Genomic DNA, 13,666 nt, shown 5'->3' on the forward strand with positions numbered 1-13,666 from the left:
ATTGCTAGGCTATTACTAAAAACCATTTCTTAATATCAGGGTAACAGCTGGGCATGGTGGCATGCACCTCCATGTGTAAAGCCAGCACAGGAAGGCAGGAAGATCAGAGAAGGTCATTCTTGGCTCCATAACAAGTTCCAGGTCAGCCTGGACTACATGAAACCCTGTCTCAAAAACTGAGAGTGTGGGGCATACGAATGTGGTTGTAAGGGTAATGCTGTGATTGGATGGAGAGTGCTTTTTTCCTCATTCTATGCTGTCAGTTAGATGAAATTGGAGAAAGTATTGTTGGCCATCTTTGAAAGATTTTTATGGTACTGGGAATTGAACGCAGGGCTTCATTAACACAAGTCGAACATTGTACCCCTGAGCCACGCCCACTGCCAGTCCTTCCGTCTGCACAATGACCCCAGCAACCAGTATTAACATCTGCTTACTTATTAATTTATTCTATATTATACCCCCACCACAGTTTCCCCTCCCTCTCTCCACACGCTTTTTTTCTTTTAGGATAGGGTCTCACTATGTAACCGTGGCTGGCTTGGAACTAGCTGTTTAAGACGAGGCTGCAAACTCAGAGATCTGCCTCTTACTTGCTGAGATTAAAGGCATAGGCCACTTTGCGTAGTTGTCCCTTCATTTTACATGTCTTTCTCTTGTCTGTATTCCTCTTTACCTTCAGTGAGGATTTCCACTCTTTAGAATAGTTTCCCAACAAAAACAACAGTAACAACCAAAGCACCTTCTCAAGGTTTCAATAAGATAAAACTTTACAAGATGTGAAGCCTACCTGTTCTTTAATCATCCCACTTTTATATACCTTGCAGAACACTTTATTTTATTACATATTGCCGGTCAGTTTTGACAGTTGATGTATTGTTGTTACCATTGTCAGTTAAGAACTTCCTCTGTTCTGGTTTTGTGCCTTAGATTTAACACATATTGGTACATATGAAAATGAATGAACGTGGGTCTAGAGAGATGGCTCAGTAGTAAAGAGCACTTGCTGATCTTTCAGAGCACCAGAGTTGGGGTCCCAGCACCCACTTCAGGTAGCTCGCAAGCGCCTGTAACTCCAGCTCCGGGAAATCCAACATCTTCTGGCCTCTGTGGTCCTCAGCATATACATGGGCTTACTCAGAACAGACAGACATTACACATAAGTAACAAATGAATCTTTAATGTAAAAGTGGAGCCACTTTAGAAATGAAATAGCTTTTAAAATTGCAATGAAAATGTGTAGTTTAGAACTGGGAATATTTTTCTTAATGTAGTCTTCAGTTTTCTAAAACAGTAATGTTCATGCTAAATAACTATAGGTTATTGAAGGACCAGTCATCCCACTGTGTTAAACAGCAGAAATCTCAAGCTGGTATCCAAGCACATACATCGGGAAAAATGATCAGAAACCAAAGAGGCAAAGACGGCATTACTGTAGCAAAAATGTAGGCTAATAACACTGTTGCACAAAATGTGGTCAGACAGGCCTGTCTGTGCTTTTCCCATGATGGAAATGGAGTGTTTGTGACTTCTCCAGACGTCACAAGTTACTAACAGTAAACATGGCAATTTAAAAGACAGAACAAGAAGAGTGTCAGGCTGTCAGAGTGAGTCAGATGAGTTTGGGAGCCTCACCAGCACCACAGCAGTCCTGGCTGCATCCGCTTACACCCAGTGAGCAGCAGGCCGAGGGGCACAGTGTTAGGCTTCAAAAGAGCTCTTCTGCGTTTACTGCGTTTAGAATTGATGCTTGAAAAATCTTCATCTTCATATTTATTAGCTGGTCTCCTTTCCTGATTATGCTACGGCTGCTTTTAGGGCATTTAAGTTTGTCTTATCACTGAGCTTGTGTTTGTGTGGGCATTGGAGCAGGACTCAACCAGGTCACAGCATCTTTACACTGGTTTTAGTAAAGTCCTCCAGGTGCGGAGGACTTCCACAGCGCTGTTCCTCAAAATCAAGTCATGGAGATAAGGCTTCTCTGAGATTCTCCAGGGAGGGTTCTGTTTGAGGCTCTCTTTTTCTCCCTCGCCGCCCCCCTCCCCCGTTCTTTTCTCGTTACTCTTTCTGCCCGTTCTCCCCACTTTCCACTATGTAGTCTAGGCTGACTGCAAATTTGTAACCCTGCCTTGGATTCCTGAGATCTGGAATGGTGTGCATCACTACATTAGATTGAGAGACCACTTTTTTTTTTTTAAAGATTTATTTATTTATTATATATACAGTGCCAGAAGAGGGCATCAGATCACATTATAGATGGAGGTGAGCCACCATGTGGTTGCTGGGAATTGAACTCAGGACCTCTTGAAGAGCAGACAGTGCTCTCAACTGCTGAGCTATCTCTCCAGTCCGAGAGACCATTTTTAAGGCAGAGAAACCATTTGAGTTATAATATTTGTGTTTGTTCTCTTTACAAATAGGTTATTGAGGGATGGCTCTGCAGTTAAGAACACTTGTTGCTTTTTGCAGAGGACCTGGTTCAGTTCTCAGCACCAACATAGTGGCCCACGACTATCCCTAACTACAGTTCCCAGGGTATTGGATGCCCTCTTCTGACATCCGAGGGCACTGGGCATGCGTGATATGGTATACATACATACATATAGGCAAAAATTCATACACTTAAAATAAAACAATAAAAAAAAAGACAAAGCATTGGAAATTAAACAGCCAAAGAGATGGTAAAGGAGCTTGGTCATAATGCCTTTACCACCTGAGTTCAGTCCTCAAGACCCCACATGGTGGGAGGAGAAATGGCTCCCCCAAGTGTCCTCTGACTGCCATATATGTGCACTCATATATGAAATAAGTAGTGCCTGGCTGGAGAGATGGGTCAGTAGCTTAAGAGCGCTTGCTGGTCTTCCAGAGGACCAGAGTTAGGGCTCCAGCTCAGATAAAACAATGAAATTCATTTAAAAGGCCCCGTATAATCTTGCATACAATTGTAGTAACACCAGTTATGTTTTCTACCGTGTGAGGCGTAAATGCAGAGCCGTGCCTGTGCCAGGCGAGCTCTCTGAACACAGGCGCACTGTAGGTTCTGCACTGTGTACACTGAGAAGGAGTGTCTGCTCTGCACTGTGTACACTGAGAAGGAGTGTCTGCTGGTGTTAACTAGGAGAAGATGGACACTGGAAGTTTTACAAGTAAAAAGCACAAGATATAAAGCCATTTAGAAAAAAAAAAACACCTAACCTTATTCTAGTGCACAACGAAAAGTGTTTGTGAAAATAGATGGCCATTGTGAGTGAATCGTGTTCAAATTATCCTATTTAAGAAGATAAGTACAGAATTAGGTTATGACTTGAATTTAAATTGTTTTTCAGAAGACTTTTGTGGAATGAGTTCTTTCATAATTTCCCTGGAAAGCTTATCTGTCTCCATGGTTACAGAGTACTGTGGTAGTTAATTGAAAGCATCGAAGGAAGAATGCTGCGTGGTAGGTCGTTAGCCCATACTGCAGCCCTGTGCCCTCAGTGACGGAGCTGTGGAGAAGGTGCTGAGCTGCAGGCACCTGGCTGCCCTGCAGACCTGCCTCACAGCAGCACTGTGGGATCGGAATCCTGACATTGCTGGCTGTGAACTGGAGGCTGACCACCATTTAAGGATCAACCACAAACACTACGCAGAGCTTCGCAGTGGGCCTTGTAAAGAAAGAGGCTCAAGCATTGGGAGGAAATTTAATCACCGATTTTAGACTATATAGAGGAAAGATGTTTATAAGATTAAATTACTATTGATATTTTCTAGAAACGACTACAAAAAGAACTGTTGGCTTTGCAAAATGATCCACCTCCTGGAATGACTTTAAATGAAAAGAGCGTTCAAAATTCAATTACGCAGTAAGTATTTGATTTTTAAAGGTCTTCTTGCTTTTCTTGTACAAGTATGTACTAATTTTTGAAAAAGACTGCTATTTTCACATTTTATTGCATTGTTTTACACCATTAGGTAAATATAGTCAAAAGATCTTATTCCATATATATTTTTTAACCTTACTGTGTCATCATAAACTTATTGTCAGGTACTTTGTAAAGCTTCCTTTTTTCTTAAAACAATCTTTGTGTGTTTTTCGTGTTTCTTGTTATTTATTTATTCACTACTTATTTATTTTGGGGGCTAGCCTTAGTCTCTAGAATACTGGCATTGCAGGGAGCTGTGTGCCTCCACACCTGGCTGTTAGAATGTGCTCTGCATTCAGACTGCAGCACAGGAAACCCTTAAAGAACTATAAATATCATACTTTAGTCACAGTAAATAGAACACTTTAAGAAAAAAAGTGATGGTTACAGAAATTCAAGAGTTGAGACTCGTTGGAGAAAGGCATGTTTGCTTCTCCCATTGCATCCTTACTCCGAGGCATGTGCTCATGTTTGGGGTCTAAGCACTGATGGTTCATATTTGTATGGTCAAGGCTGGTGAGATGGCTCAGCTGCCAAGGGTGTTTGCTGCACAACCCTGGTGATATGTTTCACCTTTGGCACCCAGGTAAAGGTAGACGGTAAGACCCAACCAACTCCACCAGGCTGTGCCCTGGCTATCACCCCACACCATGGTGTGCATCCCCATGCGCATACCCACACACAGTATACTGATTGTTAATAGCACAGAAAAGTTGTATAATTTAAGCATACACATAATAAAAGAACTATATTTCTTGTCATCAGTGATATAGTAAATTGCAAAACAATAAGAATAAAACACACACCCCAAAAATGTAACAGTGGTTATTCCTGAGTATCTTTATTTTATATCTCTTTAAATTCAGTAAGCACATATTACTTTTTTAATTAGCCAAATACTAAAAGTTTGTTGCACACAGTATTAGAAATCGTGTCTTTGACCTATTTCATGCAAAATTACATGGTTAATGGTATGTTGGCTTTGCTGTTATTTAAAAACTCTGCTTTGTATGTCATATGTACACTGGTTGTGTTTGTCAGTCCTAAGACTTGCTACATAAAGAAAATGAAGGAGCACCCGGAAATTCTGTTTCCTTGGATTATCACTGTGCACACTAGATGTGGATGGCTGGGAGAAAAATGAAATGTGAAGTCGAGAAAGACCTATTTTGATTTGGTTTTGTCTTTAATAAGAAGAGAGTGTGCCTGTGTAGAGCTGGGTATTGACCAGGCCTTGGCAGCGTGCTATGTAAGGACTCTAACCCTGAGCTGTATGCCCCCACAGGTTTTTTGCTTTCTATACAACTTTGTATTGTATTTAGTTTACTGGGTCCAGGCTCTGATGGTAGAAATGTGTGAGGTTTTTTACATATGCAGTGTCATTTCCCTCTCCCAGCAGTGTTGTTCTTACATCTGAGGCACTCAGCATCCGTTCTGAAAGTGAGTTGTCATGTTTTTAAGGGTTTCTGCATTTTAGTTGATTTCTTTCATAGACTATTGTTTTATACATTCCTAGTTCTGTACTGCATGAGACATGCGTAAAACCTTATCCCAGTATTCTCATCTTCCTCTGGTCTTCCTGGACAGATGGGTAGATGGATAGATGAGTGGATGGTATTGGCTGGTAGTCCTGGACATCAAACCCAGGTCCCTGATGAGTGCTCTGCTACTGAGGTGCATCCTCAACCCCAGTTTCCCTGTATTTAAAAGAGCACTTTTGTGCCTAAGAATCTGTGTGTGCTTTATTAAAGCACCAAACGTGAGCAAGCAAGGAAAGGCAGCAGAGAGCCTTGCTTGTAACCTCCTAGTATTTGGATGGGGACCAATTTAGCCTCCTTTGGTCATCTTCAGCATCCTGACTTGGAGGTCAGTTTGTCCGCTACAGTTCTCTGTAGTCTTTGTTGATAGCACTTTCTCCCATTGCTGCTAACATGGGAAGGCAGCTGATGAGCCTGATACTGTCTAAAAGTGTTCTGACTGATTGTAGAAAGAGAGTTAGATGGAGTGATCGGAAAGGAAGAGCCCAGTGTAGATTTGGGCATTAGCATACTTGGGGTTTTTATTTGTTTGCTGTCTGTAGTTGTTTCAGACCTGGGTTACAAGCCTGGCTCTGACCTTGACCCAATTTCTTTAATCTGGAGTGTCACAGAAGCATAGGGAAGAGTGTCACTCTAGGGTTGGAGAGAGAGAGCATGTTGCTATTCCAGAACACTTAGTTTGTACCCATGTCACTGGGGGCTCACAACAGGCTCTTCTCCAGCTTGAGGGGATCTGGCCTCCGTGAGCAATAGCACCCGTGTAGCATACACACACAGTCAAACACCCAGCCCTGCTCTGAGGGCCAGAAAGATTAAAGCCCAAGGTAGTGACCCGAGTTCGGTCCCTGGCACTCACACAGAGGCGGGAGGAAAGGGTCAGTTCCACAAAGCTGTGGTAGTGTGCGTGGTTGTGCACGCCCTCTACAGTAATAACATTACCCAAGCGCATATCATATGCACACAATAATAAGTGTTAAAATTCTCTACAAAGAGAAATCCCCACTGTGAGAGTTGTTGAGTGAAGTGCCCGGTGCATGGCATCCCATCATCCCTTCTTTTTCCTTTTACTCAGTCCCTTTTATCTTGTTTTAAACTTGTTCTCTTTTTGTTTTTCTTTTTCCTGTCATAGGTGGATCGTAGACATGGAAGGTGCACCAGGAACCTTATATGAAGGGGAAAAATTTCAACTTCTGTTTAAATTTAGTAGTCGATACCCTTTTGACTCTCCTCAGGTAACTGCCTTGAATGTAACGTTTTATTGTATTTTTAGATTACAGCAAAATGCTAACTTGGTTATTTTTGCCTAATTAAAACCTATATCAGGCACCCAATGTAAATACATAGATGGATTTGTTTTTACCTTGTTTTACTTGAAATCAGGAGTTTATGAAGTGTGTTTGGGCAGAGGCTTTGTTGCTGTCATGCTTCCTGGAACTTGAGATTGCTTGCCATCCATGGGCTTCAAGAACAACAGGAAGAAGTCAGCAGGCTCTTGGCTGTTGTTGTGTTTGTTTGTTTTCTCTGTGTAGCCTTGGCTGTCCCGGAACTCATTATGTACACCAGGCTGCCCTTGAACTCCCAGAGATCCTCCTGCCTCTGCATCCCGAGTGCTGGGGTGACAGATGTGCACCACTACCACCTGGCTGAAAAATTAGCATTTTTAATAACTGCAGGTGATCATGCTGGTAAACACACAAATGCTCTTTTAGAAGGACTGTGTCTTTGGTTTTCCATTGATGTGTTTTCTTTGCAGCCCTCATAAACAGGTGTGTTTACAGATGTTAAATACATGAAGTCAGCCTGAAGTCTGATCATTTTGGTTTGAGGCAAACATAATTTAATTCATGGTTTAATATTTAGGATTAAAACAACACTCTTTATCTATCTATCTATCTATCTATGTATCTATGTGTGTGTTCGTGCTTTGCCTGCATGTATGTCTGGTGTACTACATGTGTGTCTGATCCCCTCAGAGGTCAGAAGGCGGTGTTGGATCCCCTAGAACCAGACTTATAAGTGGGTGTGAGCAGCCACGTGGGTGCTGGGAGTTGAACCTGGATCTTCTGGAAGAACAAGAGCTCTTAACAGCTGAGCTCTCTGCAGCCCAGGGAATGTTTTTTAAGAGGTATTTAATAATAAATAGCTGGAGGTTAGAGAGGGGAGATGCTGGGATGGTTTCTAGGTTCCTATTTTATAAGATGATGACTTACTAGACTTACTTATTCTTCACAAAATTACAACAACTTAGTTCACTTTTTTTGTTTGTTTGTTTTCCAAGACAGGGTTTCTCTGTGTATCCCTGACTGTCCTGGACTCACTTGTAGACCAGGCTGGCCTTGAACTCATAGAGATGGACCTGCCTCTTGTCTCCCACATGCTGGGATTAAAAGTGTGGGCCACCGAGCAGTTTTTCACTTTAAAGCTTGAAATTTGTGAGATGTGTTGCTAACATGTAGCGCTGCCTACACTGTTATTGCTAACTAATGAAGTCTTCTGGGAAAAGTCCCTAAAATTCAACTTGGTATGTGACTAAAATTGTGCTATTTCAAGCAAAGTCATATTTCATTGTCACTTTCAACATAATATTCTGAATATAGTTTAAATCTTTTCTTGACAACAAGAGAAATAAAAGAAATTAGTTATTGCATTATGCTATGAAAGGAATTGTATAAAGAGTAGGATTAACTAGATACTCCTTGAATTATAAAGTAGGCATGTGTGCAGAAAGTTAAGACTTAAGGCTTATTTGACCATTTTTAAAATTAATTCATTCATATTACATCTCAATAGTTATCCCATCCTTTGTATCCTCTCATTCCTCCCTCCCTTCCGCTTTCCTCCTACTCCCTTCCCCTATGACTGTGACTGAGGGGGACCTCCTCCCCCTGTATATGCTCATAGGGTATCAAGTCTCTTCTTGGTAGCCTGCTATCCTTCCTCTGAGTGCCACCAGGCCTCCCCATCAAGGGGACGTGGTCAAATATGGGGCACCAGAGTTCATGTGAAAGTCAGACCCCACTCTCCACTTAACTGTGAAGAATGTCCTGTCCATTGGCTAGATCTGGGTAGGGGTTTAAAGTTTACTGCACATATTGTCCTTGGCTGGTGCCATAGTTGGAGCAGGACCCCTGGGCCCAGATCTGCACTTCATAATGTTCTTCTTGTAGGTTTCTAGGACCCTCTGGATCCTTCTATTTCCCAATTCTCATGCTTCTGTAACCTAAAGTCCCAATAGGATGTCCTCCCCTCTGTCCCACTTTCCTGATAAGTGAAGACTTAAAAAGTAGGGAAGAGCCTGGAACACATTGGCACAGGAGACAACTTCCTAAACAACATCAATAGTCCCGGCCTTAAGGTCAACAATTAATAAATGCGACCTCATGAGGCTGAGAAGCTTCTGTAAGGCAAGAGACACTGTCAACAGAACAAAGCGACAGCCTACAGACTGGGAAAAGATCTTCACCAACCCTACATCTGACAAAGGTCTAATATCCAAACTATATAAAGAACTCAAGAAATTAAATACCACCAAGCCAAATAATCCAATTGAGAAATGGGGCTCCGAACTAAACAGAGAATTCTCAACAGAGGAATATCGAATGGCTGAGAAACACTTAAAGAAATGCTCATCTTTAGTAACCAGAGAAATGCAAATCAAAACAACTTTGAGATTCCATTTTACACCCATCAGAATGGCTAAGATCAAAAATTCAAGTGACACCACATGCTGGCGAGGATGTGGGGAGAGAGGAACACTCCTGCATTGCTGGTGGGAATGCAAACTAGTATAACTGCTTTGGAAATCTATCTGGTGCTATCTCAGAAAAATGGGAATAGGGCTTCCTCAAGACCCAGCTATTCCACTCCTTGGAATATACCCAGAAGATGTTCCAGCACACAACAAGGACATATGTTCAACCATGTTCATAGCAGCCTTATTCATAATAGCCAGAACATGGAAACAGCCTAAGTGTCCCTCAATAGAAGATTGGATAAAGAAACTGGTACATTTACACTATCAAATACTATTCAGCTATTATTTGACTATTTTTATAGAACTTAAAATTGAACAAACTCAGGCCGGGCATGGTGGTGCATGCCTTTAATCCCAGCACTTGGGGGGTAGAGGCAGGTGGATTGCTGTGAGTTCAAGGCCAGCCTGGTCTACAAAGCAAGTCCGGGACAGCCAACGCTACACAGAGAAATCCTGTCTCAGAAAAAAGGAAAAAAAACAAAAACAAAAACAAAAACAAAACTGAACGAACTCTGCTGTCATGACTTCTAAGCATTATGATGAGCATCTGTTAACTAGTCAGAAGCATAGACATCTTCCTTCTCACCAAGAGTTCATCTTTACTCTCTCTGACTTCTGTACCCTTCGCCTCCGCGCCTGCAGCCATTTCTGCCTTTCTTCAGCAAAGTTCTAGCATGCTACTTACTTGCTTTCAGCTTAAGGAGACTCTGGAAGGTGCAGAGTTTTATTTTAATCATAGGAAATATATATATATTCAAGCCAAAAAGCATTCTGCAAACTCTGTCCTTAGTCTTCTACTCAAAACCAAATATTTCCAATTCACCATTTAGAAGAAATTGTCATCTTCAGATTTCTTTCATTCTCTTCTTCCTGCTCCTTTGATTTTAATAACTTCTTATTTGTTTTTCAGCGCAGTCTCATTCTTTACACTAAGATGTGTTAAGTAGCTAGCTCAGATCACTGCTGTGGGTACACACGCTTCTAAGATCTCATACGTCTTTTTTGGACACCAACTTTTCCCCCAGACAGGGTTTCTCTGTGTAGTTCTGGCTGTCCTGGAACTCGCTTTGTAGACCAGGCTGACCTCAAACTCACAGATAACCACCTGCCTCTGCCTCCCAAGTGCTGGGCCTGAAGGTGTGTGCTACCACATCTGGCTTCTGCTTTGCTTTAAGTTGTCTCCTTTCGCTCCTTCTGGTGCACAGTGTTCCTCTTGCAGTCTTTGAGTCAGTCCATTCCTCTCTTACCTTACTATCTGGCCTGTAGCACAAGGCATTATCTTGGACCTGAGTTGTTTCAGTAGGTTATTGTTTCAGTAGTTTCTGCTTGTATTACACGCCTTTTCACAGTTAAATATCTTTGTAGGCATTTTCATCATCTCCCTGTATGTTTAAAGTTCTCTCCACAGTGCTGGGGATCAAACCTTGTACTTGCGCCATTTCTATTCTCCACTCCTTATGTACATGTGCCCCCACCCCACTTTGCTTTTCTTAGTAAAATCTATGGATAATTATTTTCTGTGGAATCAAGTCTTTACCTTGGCTATCAAGTTACTTTATGGACATGTTAAAACTTAACCATTTCTTGCATAGATTACCTCCCTACATTTTACTGTATTTCATAATTTAACTTCCATTCTGATTTTATCACCTAAAAATAGTTCTTAATAAAGTGGTTAGATATATAGATTCAATTTTAAAAAAAGATTTATTTATTCTTTATACAATATTCTGCCTGCACAACAGAAGAGGGCACTAGATCTCATTACAGATGGTTGTGAGCCACCATGTGGTTGATGGGAATTAAACTCAGGACCTTCGGAATAGACAGTGCTCTTAACCTCTGAGCCATCAACACCAGCCCGTTTTTTGTTTTTTACAACTTGTAGAAAGATGCTTGTAGGAAGATCTTATCAATGATTTGATTACTTGTTAGAATAATCAGGAGTCAAAATGGAGTCATTTCTCTCCCCTCTGCCCTGCTGCCGAGTAGATCTATCACTAGCATGGGGAAAGTATCTGCTCATCTTACGGTGACGTTTAGGAAAGTGGAAGAGTATATATGGAACCTGAACGGCCGCAGGACAGTTATCCCCATTCTTTTGGAATGCTAGTGTTCTTTTTAACAGCTTATCTTGTAATGTATCTGTGTTGCAGAAGTTTGACATTCTAACTTATATTGGTTAAGAAAATGACAACTACTCTAAAGGGCAAGGGATTTTTTTTAATTATTAAAATTATTTTATTAATCACACCATCTGTATGGCTTTAAAGTAATGTAATGGGTCTGATAATCCAGACTTGTGTAAATGTAAATTACAATAACTGAGTCTTTCTAGACATTCATTGCTCTGGGAAAGTGGTTGAAACATTCCTTTGAGGTAGGTCAGTTCCCTAATTATAAGGTATTCTGAGGAAACAGACGTATTGGCAGTTATTAGATACCAGTTTTTCATCTTCCCACAGAATAAAGCAGTACTGTTGAAGCTGTGATACCTACCAAAGGCATCTCCATCCCTTTGTAGCTTGCTGTGTTTCCCTCTTACTCATGATTAGTTTCTCCCGTTATAAGCGATTTTACTGTGAAAAGGCCACCTGCCTAAATAGTGGTGTCATTTTAGATCAATGTTGTAAAAACAAGGCACTAAGTATTTCTCAGTTTGAATAGGGCAGGTATGATGCCCCATTTCAGCACTGATGTGCAGTGAAGGCCAGACGCCCTTCTGTGTAAGTGCTGTATTTGTTTATGCTAAGTTGCAGGCAAATGGCTGCTTAGTTCAGTGTGTCCTGAGCATTTACACTATGCCAAACACTTTAGATCAAGAAATAGAAGAGAATACGGAGACTAAAGAGATAGGAAGTTGTCTTTTAAGGACTCTAATCTGCATCTTATCTGGATAGGTCAGTGTTTCCTTACCTGTTAAGGATAACTCACCTATCTATTGAAGATTGAATATATAACTGGAATTAGATCTTTTTGGTTCAGATTGCAGAGTTCTCATGGGGCAGTGTATGCCTGTAGCACCGGCACTCAGGAGGCTGAATATTATCTGAGCTGAGAGTTCTAGACTAACCTGGGGATCAAAGTAACACTCTGTCTCAAAAAAGCAAACAAAAAGCTGGGGAGATGGTTTTGGAAGTAGAGTGTTGCTATACAGATCCGAGGACCTGATTTCAATCCCCAGAACCTGATAAAAGCCAGGTGTGGCAGTGCCCACCTGCGACCCTGACACTGAGGAAGCAGAGGCAGGATGGTCCCTGGGATTGCTCAAGAGACAGTTTAGTTGAATCAAGGGGCACCAAGTCCAATGAGATACCCTTTCTCAAAAAGAAAAAAAAAGTGGAGTGGAAAGTGATTGATGAAAACAGCTAATACCCTCCGTGTGTCTACATATGTACATAATCCAAATCAATATATGTTTTTTAATTTGAAAAAGGAAAACAGCACAAGAAGTTCATGACAACATCCAAAAATTTTCTGTTTATGTATAGTTTACATTCTTTTGGGAAAAGATACATAAACCATAAATAAAATAATGCAGAAGAAAAATGGAGCAAGGACATGATCAGTGGAACTCACCCTCATTTGCTCTAGATGTAACAGTGGCAGTTAACAGATTGGCACCTAATGACAGTGTCTTTACAGCAGACAGTTCATCAAGCAGAGAGACAGCTTACAGAATGAGAGAAAATGTCTGCACACTGTTCTTTTGACAGAATGCAATAGAGATGTAGAAAGAATGTAACAAGAGAGATAGAAAGAGCTCAAGCTATATGAGAAATTAGATAGTCCAATCAGATGAAATGCAAGTGGCAGAGAAGATTGGAAAAGGTGTTCAGTTTCTCCACCCATTGGAGAACTGCAAAGCAAAACTACATTGAGATCCCATCTTACCCTAGTCAGTTGCCATTCATCGAGAAAACAAGTGCTTGTGAGATATATGGACAGGAGAGAACTTTTATAGGTAGATTTGTAGCCCAGACTTTTGGTCTGATCACATGGGAGGTTCTGAGCAGAGTTATAGAATCATTATCTAAAATTAAAAGGAACAGAGTGGCACTTCACAAATGGGGAGACAAGGTCGGAGATGGTGGTGACTTGCAGCAGCAGGGTCTAGTGGAGGTTACGGAAGGTGAACAGATCGCACCTGTTTTAGAGGTTGAATCAATAGACAAGGTTGATGGTAACTAGGCATTTGAATAAAGGGGTCAAACTCCGTGAAGGACAGTGAGTTCCTTTGAACAAAATGGAAAGCATTTGCTAATTTAGAGTAGACCAAGGAGGCAGAGAAAAACCTACTTGAACTGGTTGAACTGGTCTTCAGAGGACGTAAAGAGTTTATGTGAAATGTATAGGGCAAGGCATGGAAGGACCCAGCCTCCTACCTCTGGCATGAGTGTGGGCGTGCTTAGGGTCTCATCAAAGAAGATTGTATTTCATAGGATGAATGACTTGGATATGTATTTCATAGG

General features: G+C 41.3%; 1 protein-coding gene across 3 annotated transcripts in view; it reads left to right on the top strand.

The window, feature by feature from the left end:
• Window positions 1–13,666, top strand: part of UBE2W (ubiquitin conjugating enzyme E2 W) — a 55,440-nt gene that overhangs the window by 16,364 nt on the left and 25,410 nt on the right. For all 3 annotated transcript variants that reach the window (XM_084786879.1, XM_084786878.1, XM_084786880.1), the window contains exons 2-3: window positions 3,751–3,842; window positions 6,570–6,672. In XM_084786879.1, coding sequence (XP_084643005.1) covers window positions 3,751–3,842; window positions 6,570–6,672 — 195 coding nt within the window. The remainder of the gene's footprint in view (window positions 1–3,750; window positions 3,843–6,569; window positions 6,673–13,666) is intronic.

Source organism: Acomys minous (genome assembly GCF_964271855.1).
Source record: "Acomys minous genome assembly, chromosome: 1".
Lineage (NCBI taxonomy): Eukaryota > Metazoa > Chordata > Mammalia > Rodentia > Muridae > Acomys > Acomys minous.